The sequence below is a fragment of the Anneissia japonica genome, unplaced genomic scaffold (assembly GCF_011630105.1).
Source record: "Anneissia japonica isolate Jap-2015-1 unplaced genomic scaffold, ASM1163010v1 scaffold288118_len230876_cov182, whole genome shotgun sequence".
NCBI classification, from domain to species: domain Eukaryota; kingdom Metazoa; phylum Echinodermata; class Crinoidea; order Comatulida; family Comatulidae; genus Anneissia; species Anneissia japonica.
In genome coordinates, this window is record NW_022709084.1 from 176,584 (window position 1) to 186,387 (window position 9,804).

General features: G+C 34.2%; 1 protein-coding gene across 1 annotated transcript in view; it reads right to left on the reverse strand.

Annotated features, from left to right (window-relative positions):
• LOC117106654 (vasodilator-stimulated phosphoprotein-like) overlaps window positions 1-9,578 on the reverse strand; it is a 59,071-nt gene extending 49,493 nt beyond the window's left edge. Inside the window, exon 1 of the mRNA XM_033248047.1 lies at window positions 9,316-9,578. Coding sequence (XP_033103938.1) covers window positions 9,316-9,563 — 248 coding nt within the window. The 5' untranslated portion in view covers window positions 9,564-9,578. The remainder of the gene's footprint in view (window positions 1-9,315) is intronic.
• Between the last annotated feature and the right edge of the window lie 226 nt (window positions 9,579-9,804).

Consider the following 9,804-nt stretch of genomic DNA (forward strand, 5'->3'; position numbering starts at 1 on the left):
AGAGACAGCGCTAATATAGGCTTAGCATAGCCCAGTCAGTGAATTCGGTATGACTAGCCTATGAAAAGTTAACATATTATTTAACATCCCTTATTGAACATATAATATGTACAGTACCTGTTGTTTAGCTGTGTGACAGCAAATTATATTACTGTACCAATAAAATGAATGCTTTTATATTGTTTTTACGTGAATTTTCGGTCTGATATTTTTTTCTAAACTGTAAACACAACACATTCTTCGTGGTCAGGACGATGCGGCTTGTTGTAAATATCAGGTCGCGCCTCCTAAACTCTGCCCGCTAATTGGTTAGTTTTTTCGTGGGGTCATGTTGCTGGGCAAAAATCCCATGTGCTTGGCTGTGGTGACGTCAGATCGCCCAAAGTTTCATAGTGCGTGACAGCTTGCTGACAGGAACAAGCTTAGTGTAAACCGATAATTTTTTAATTAAACAATTTATTAAAATGAATAAGAAACCCTCGTGGTTTTGTTTTAGAGTAAAATCTAAAAATAAATCTAACAAATTAAAATTCCATTCTCTGCAAATTCCCTCCGTAATTAGCAATGTTTTTGGGGAATGTGAGTGTAATTTACATGTAGACTGATATATGAATCTAATGACATACCAAATCCGAATTAAACGTCTACTGAAAAAGAGCCGTCGTAGAAACAATTGCTTCGAGTTCCTTTTTCATTTCAGGTTGATTACAGTCGATTTTTAAGTATTCATAGGCGATAATGCACTTTATTAAAACAATGGAAGGCTTAACTTTGACTTTATCCAACTCCCTGCTTTATCTAACATTTTACTGGTGTGTCGTTTTAATAGATAATATCCATGGCAATGCTATTGGGACTGTACAAACGGTTCATTTACAGAGTGTGATTATTACGTTATTTCGTCTGGAAATCGTTGCGTTGTTTATTAACGTTTTGTCCCACGTTGCATTGTGGGATGGATACATGACATGGATGTTTTAACTTCACAGTGCTCACACAGACGGAAATCACCTTCTCCTTGTACGTCTAGCCATGGATTCCTCTATGGTCTAGGCTAGTGCGTGATGTTCATCGGTTCGCCTTGAATGACTGAGACCGAGGCTGTTCGTAGCGGACATTAACATGACAATAAACAGAAAATAGCGATCTTGTTGACATTATGTGTGTGAAATATTTTGTAAAGACATCGTTAAGAGGTGAATGATTAAAGCTTTTGGTATTTCGTCAGACTTTCATTGACATTTTAACTGGTCACATGGACTTGTTATTGGGATAATTAACAGGTCTGCCATGCATTTTACTAGCCATTGGCCGGCGCACCAGCGTTATTTCGAACCCTGACTTTCATTTTGTGATTTCAGTTTTCAAAATATCAAAATAAATTCCCTTAAAACATGAACCATAAAAATAAGCCCCTGATATTAATGGGTGATCAAGACTAACATAAAACTCTAGTCTTTAACCACTAGCATGACATCTTTGGCCCAGTCTAATATTTTGAATAAGTACAAATTTATAGTTTCACTCCAAAATATTAGAAATCAGGATTTTGTTTTTTTATGACTAATTTTGATATTTTGTTGAAAGTAAATGTAACTTATTTATATGAAAAAGTAAAATATCTTGTTTATGTCATACTCATTCTCTTCTAAGCACATAGTCAGTTTTAAGTTTATAGTCATGCGCCACATATCAACATTTTAAACTGCATACAGTCTATTTTGTAAACACTGAGTGACAGTTTTTGTGCCAAAATTTCCTAAATTAATTTACAATTCTCTTCCATGCATGCCGGTAAATTAAGAAAGAAAATGAGGCTTGTTAATTGAGATTAATATTCCAGTTGACTTAAATCTACTGGTACAGTATATTGTACATTATTTACATTTATTAAAGTAAATCATCATTTACCTTCAACATTATCCCCAAGCAAGATATATTTTTGCACTATGGTAATACAATAGCATCACTATGTGATCTTGATGTGCCTCTACCCATGAGTATAATGAAGCCTATTCAAAGAATCAGCTTTAGAGTACAGTAGTACTAAAGTGCGAGGCAGCTATTTAAGGTCAGTTTAGTGATTGTATTATCGTAGTAGAGAAATAATTACAGCAAGACCTAAATTAATAATTACCAATTAAATGAAAGTTTTGTTGGCCTACTGAAAAATACAATACAATTTAGCTATTCATGCCTTGTGCATCCCTCGTAGCGCAAATCAATAGGCCTACTACTACTCTTGCACAACAAAGTATGATATTTGGTTTTTTAGCATCCACTATTCTTGTACATAAATCTTCAATTTCCAACGTACACTTATAATAGCAACTCGGACGTCATTACCGGTGGTCTTTACAAACACCGAATGTCGAACTTAGGTCATGCTTATACATATTCATATTTAACAGCTCACTAAACTGACCTTAAATAGCCCCCTCTATAATTTCTGCCCTAATTGTATGGGAATAAAAAATAATGCAGCAGATCCTGGATCCACCCCTGTGATCAGCGATGTTACTGACTATATAGCCTAGGCCTAGGCTGAGAAAAATAAATCTACTGTGGTAGCAAATCAAATTAAGTAGCAAATTTGACAATGACTATCACGGTCAGAATTTGGGTTTTGATCAGATGTGAATGCAGCTTTAAACAATAAAATGAAATAATGTTGGAGTGAAACTCAATAGCCTATAGTATCGTAGCTGATGTAGGCCTATACTGCAACACTAATTTTAGGGGCTTGAATTTTACAAAAATATAAGGCATTCTTGTAAAAAAACTGGAGATATACTATAGGCTTTGTGTTGACATACAGTATACTCCAAAATCCAGTACTGTACCAGTATATTTTTATTTCATATTCAAATCATATGCAGAGAACCATAAAGCTAATTGAAAATTGAATCGAGGGTGAATGATTATGTTTACTTTATCAGCAACATAATATAATTTACTCTTTAAATAATATCACTAAAAAAGGACCTTGAAAGCTAATCAATTGTATTTCTTTACGAGCTCTGACTCAAATGTCAGCAGAAAGCAATAATCAAAAAATCTTGGAAAAACATACAAGGAAGAAGTTGGAAATAAAATAAAAATATACCAAGAATCAACATTTTATTTTTTTAAAGTACACTATAAGGTATCCCAAGGAGAAAAAAAAACAAAACAAATTTGAATGGAAAAAAAAAATTACACTCAAATAATTACAACACATATTACATTTTATACACACAACAAAAAGAATCAGTAAATGTGAGAAAAAAACAAACAAACCTAACAGGAGGAGATATAGACGGTTTTCGACATTTTTTCTTCTGCATCTTCCACTACCGTAGCCAATTTACTCAAAAGTCAGGTTTTGTTATCATTCTCCAACGCCTTGCAAATATACTGAGTCTCCATAGAAGAAACAGCAGCAATAACTGATTCAACTATTTTAGTGGTCTTCTAACTTTGAAACTAAAACAAGACTATTTATTATACAGACTCTTCACTCTCAATTTCTAATAATAACAAAGTCTTCTTTCTTAACCAATTAGCATGTCTAGTTCACACATTATCTATTAAATTACCAGTTTCATTTTCTACATCACTAGACCAAATGTTCTATTTTTCCTTTTACTACCACAAACACAATACATTTAAGTCTTGGGCAAGCCATTTTTTAACGAGATGAAAAATCAATCCAATAGAGGGACACCATGCTTACAGTACACCTGGCTGCATAACACAGGAAACAAGGCCTACTCAATCAAGCCTTGTGATCGCCCAACTACAACAGCGAGTATATTACTCATATACTTTTAAGTGCAGATGTATCTATGCACAATGGTTATAAAGTTAATAATAAATTGCAGAAAAGTGGTCTTAAATTGGAGTAAGACACATGGCATACAAACAAAATCAAGAAAATCCTACTCATTTCAAAGACACCAAAATGAGACACAGGTTGCATGAACAGTGTCGCTTGAATAAACGGTACAGTAGACCTGTAATACTCATAATATCCATTCATTTCATTTAGTCATTTTTTATTTCGAACACAACAGCAAGGTAAAATACAATCAAAACAATCGAGAAATATAAAAATATACAATTCATAAGGCCATGTAAAAATGTTATCAATTTACATGGTAGGTAGGGAAGTTTTTTTTTTCTTTTTTTTCTCGCACCGAACATAAAAAAAGAGTGTTGCAAGGAAAAACAGCAAAACAAAGGAGAAAACAACAGAGACCGAAAATTGCATACAAGAAAATTATGTAATTCATCTATAGCAAGCAAACTTTACCTACATTTACAGTCATAATGTAATTTTCTCTATATAATCATGCACAATTCACTCCAACACAACAGGCATCATGGATGCCATGTGGCTACAGTATAGAACAACAGTAGATCATAAAACTGCAAGTGGTCTGGCTGGCATGGGGATGGGTGGTAAACAAACCCATATTAAATGGAGTTGATGGGTGAAAAAAAAAATTAGGTCATGGCCTATCTGATGGTAGGGAGGGGATGCTAACCAATTAGTTTATTTTACATGGCCTAAGGTTTAAGACATTTAAAAAGGAATGCATGTACAATAGACCTAAATATTGCTTAGAGATTTAATACATTGTTGTTATTATTATTATTACTATTACCGCTATTATTATTATTATGATTATTATTATTATTATTATTATTATTATTATTATTATTATTGCTATCATCATTTATACATTATGTTGCAATTTTCATTTCTTTAGGTTACTAAAGTAAGTGTAGAAGCCATCATGTACTTTGTAGCAAAGCTAAATTGTAGTACAGGTTACAAGCAAAAATATAACATACAAAGGGAATCATCCAACAAACATCACGAAAGAAACAAACTACATTTCAACGAAAATGCTAACTAACAGTAATTGTGTTAAAAATAATAATAATGCCACATCATACTATAGCGCATGAACAGCCTCTATGCTATTATTTAATACCCCCAGCCCACTCACTGGACCAAACACTTATTAACATATCCTCAGCTCAATTCCATAATCCGATATAATCACCAATAGGTATTAGATCCTACTAGGTACAATTCATACTCCTTGGTGGAGACAGACCAACGCTGATAAAGTCCTTTGTCCAAGGACACAAGCGACTTGCATAGTGATGGTGTCGAACCCTTGACCTCAAGGTTGGGAGTCCAAGCCATAACCACTGTGCCAGCTGCTTTCACAAATAGGATTTTTAACAGGTTGGTGTACCAACAAGTTTCAACAAACTTGAAAAAAAAATAAATTCCCAGATTTAGTTTTTCAGCATGGAAACGTACCTAAACAACCTATACAGGATATTTTTATTATACTGTACTAACTTAAATGTAGTCAATTGTAATGCCATCCAGACAGAATTAACTTTATTCACATTATCATCATTCAACATTCTATTGTATGAAACAAGCCATCAGTGAAGGCCAATTGACAACAATCATTGATATTATATTAAATTACATGCACGCTATGTAAATAAAAAATTAAATTACCAATACTGGTACCTACAATCATGTACTGTTCTGTAAATATAACTCACAAAATTTTTATGCTATGTTACCTAATGGTCTATTTCCCTCTAAAATATAATGTTACAAATTACAGTGCATACTAAAATTATATTAATAATATGAGCATTGTACCAAGTTAACAGTGTATACAACAGGCTCATCTGCACAACCCAGTATATATTTCGAGATGAGGCCTCAATGTACTGATACATACTGGAAAACCCAGGTAGCTCAGACACGAATGAATAAGGAATAAGGAATTTACTATTATGAGCCAGTCCATGCCTTGCGCATTTTGAAACTTCGGTATACTGTAAAGCACTATATAAATCTAACCATATTCCACTATAACACCAAGGAACATGATTGATTGGTTGGTTTTCTTTGGTGTGGACCACACCAATGTTTTAACCCACACAAGTTTGAAGACTTATTTCTAGTGGGGTTTGTTTGGCATCAGCGGAAAGGTAGTAACTGCATTCTTTAACTTGCCCATGGACCATACTGCACATGGGACTACCAAATACATCATTTCCTAAAGATGGTCTTAAAGACTCACTACACATCGTAGGGCCATCGGCCAACTCCGCTCCCTGTGTAAGCGCCAGACAATGTGACGCTGTCTGCTGATTGTCGGTGAAAGTCTGGAGGAATTGTCATTTAAAACAATCTCGAACGTCGTGCATGGAATTGCATCAACCAACTACCGTCCCGCACTGCGAGTGCCCAACTTTATACTTTAACTTCAGTTCTTCAGCTGAAAAATATGGACAGCAGTGATAGTATTTAACCAGGGGCCAAAGGTACATGAAAGAATCTGAATGGTTCAGCACACACACACAATAGCTACCACCAGTAGGACTCTGAGCTCTTATTGCTCTCAAAACAAATGTTGACAACCATAATTTTCTAAAACATTTTTTTTTTCATATTTACTTTTTACCTAGCACCTTAGGTTATAGATACAATACCCATCTATTTGGTGCGCTGAATTGTGTAACCTTCTGCTACCTGGGCAGTTATTCCTGGTCTTCTGTAACTGCAAAAAAGCCTAATAGCACCACAGACATTCTGCATGCAGTCAAGATTTACCACACAAAAGTATTTGACAAAATTAAGGGAAAATACCTTGGACGGTTAATATTTCCTGTTATAAACCACATTAATAAAATGTATTTGAGATTATTGTTTAGTTGGTAGTTCTTTCAATCCCAGTGACTGGATTAAATCACTAGTGTATAGCAGGACATTTCTCATAACTAATAAAATCAACTCTATACACAAGTTCCTTAAATAAGACTTAAAAGAGAACTAGCAAAATGATTTTTTGTTCTAGAGTGGATTTTTGATATGCCATTAATAATAGAATCAACCTTAAATTCGTTCTTTGGCTATTTTTTATGAAGTTATAGGCGATTATATACGATTTTACCATGACGTCACTGGCGAAAAGGTAACAAAAGATCGTGTAAATAGCGCTGCGAAGGGTATCCACCACGTAGGGTATCCACCACGTACGATCTTTGCGTGCATGCTGTAACCATGGAGGTATTATTAATACCTCCATGCTGTAATAATCACAATTTACAGCCATGGTTACAGAATACACGCAAAGATCGTACGCGGCGGATACCATATACGCGGCGCTATTTACACGATCTTTTGTTACTTTTTCGCCAGTGACGTTATGGTAAAATCGTATATAATCGCCTATAACTTCATTAAAAAAAAGCCAAAAAACGATTTTAAGGTTGATTTTATTATTAATGGCAAATCAAAAATCCTCTCTAGAACAAAAAATCATTTTGCTAGTTCTCTTTTAAGATACCCGTGTACCTTTACATTACTTGCACTCTGACTATACATTTTCTGTTTTATTTTTGTGTATTATTTTTTAAATTGTTGGAGATATCGATTGATTTAAGAGCAAGCCGAATGGCCGAGTGGTTAAGGCAGGGGCACCGTAACCATAACCAACGATAATGGCATGCGTTCACGGCCACCTCGCTCCTAGGTCCGGTGGTGGAACAAGTCTTCTCAGATAAGGACTATAAACCGCAGGCCTAGTGTACACAAATGCTCATGTGCACTTTAAAGAACCCAGTACATCTTTCAAATTTGAGTAGAGGGTTACCCCAGTGTACTAGTCCATACGGCCCCTGTTTTCTTGTGATGGGATTGCCACTTTGAAAAGTGATTTAGTTCACTATATGGCATATCCTTGGCTCTCGTGCCTAAAGCTGAATAGAATAGAAAACACTTCCGATACAATAGTTACGTTTTAATTTCTTTTTTGACTCCAAAAAACTGAGATTAAACCAAATTTCTTCGAAGACTTCCTATACGATTTAACATGGTTTCACAACAGATCTTGCCAGAGTGCCAATCAAACTTAATAACTGACAAATCAGAACAGGCCTGGAACATGTGTACTCCCACAAGCACACAAGTTTACATAGACTCGTTTTCTAGGTGGGGCTTAGCAGAAATGTCTATTGAGTTGTATAAACATAAATGATAGGCTGATTGACATTGTTACATAAAGACAACTTTGCATGTTGATAAGAAGTGTATGCTTAGATGTAAAAATAATTTCAAGGAAAATTCTCAAATACAAAAAAAAAGTTTATTATTTGGAATTTGTTATCTTATAGTAAATTACTGTTCTATAAACATAACATTAGTAGTAGTATTAAAGTTGCTACAAAAATCATAAATGATTATGCAGAAAATACTTACACGGTAGGTATAACTATAACTTTGGTTGACCGACCTTACACCAAGCACTACGGTAATTCTAATTTATGACCATTTCAAATTTACACCACTACTTGTTCTATTTTCAATAAAAGAGAGTTTTGGAAAAAAAAAAGATGACCCTTAGCCAGTTACAACAAACAAAACGGCTGTCAAAACAAATACCTTGTATTCTGAAATTTTAAGCTGAAGGCTATGGCATGATGTTAGTTTGAACATGGAGGTATAAAGGTTTGAATAGCATTGTTTTAAATATCTTTTTGGCCAATGTATATAGTGTACTGTATTATCTTAGCTGAGCCAGTATTGGTACAATGATTTGTTTGAAGCTAAATCAATTTTGTATCTCTACTGAGATCCAGCCATTGTTTTCCCACAGCTTTGTTGCTTTTCAGCATCTATACTATATCTATTATGTATTTTATAGCATACATACATGCTGTACACAATAATTACATGTAATTTACATTAGTCATGAATTTTACAATTCAACTTTAAGACCAAATACAATTAATTGTGAGTTTCACGTCAGGGGTTTGAAAGTATTTTTGCTGAGGGTATTTAATATTAATATGTGCTATTTACTATCCGAATAGTGGCAAATAGGCTGGTAAATATAAAAAATAGTTATAAAATAAACCTTTGGAATGTACTGTATTCTGCCATTTATGTTTCCACCTCTTTAGGCTTTGACAACAACTTTTCAGATTGTCATTAGACCTATTTACATTTATAATGGAAAAATGATTGACTTTTTATATAGCAAATAATAAATTTTTTCATGAGGCTCCAAAATTTGATAAGGATAGAGATGTGAAACTAGCAATTACTTTTATTTGATTTTAATAACAACACATTGAAATTCTAAATTTCAACGTGTTGTTATTAAAATCAAATAAAAGTAATTGCTAGTTTAATAACAACACATTGAAATTCTGAATTGTAGAAGCATAAAGCATCTATAATAGAATATTATGGTACTCTTCTCACTGTATTTTGACATACACTACCTTGGTAAGGATTTTAAACTAGGTGATAATGGTTCAAACTTGGTTGGTGGGTCACAAGAAAGTTGCAAAGCCGATCTACTGAGGTAAGATGGCAGCTCATAATCATCGTTTGGCCGACAGATTGTTTCATAAATTGGTGCTGGCTTCACCGGACCACTCAAGTTCTCACAACCCTTCGCTTGTTGCATACTCCTTTGATTCCGTTGTACCGTTAACACCTTAATTGACACCGATGCTTTTATCGACATTATTCACGCTAGCTATCATCCACTTTCAAGCCAAAATACACTTGCTGATTTTAACAAGTTTAAAAAATTACAGACATGAGCAACTGATTATTGGCACACTAATACGCTTAAATATGCTATTTCCTTAGTGACCGCATAAAACTTGACCAAGGCTAAACTTTATTTTATAAGGGAGAGGATAGAAAGGTTAACATCTACTGTACAATAACCCCTTCTCCTACGTAATCCCATAAACGATTAG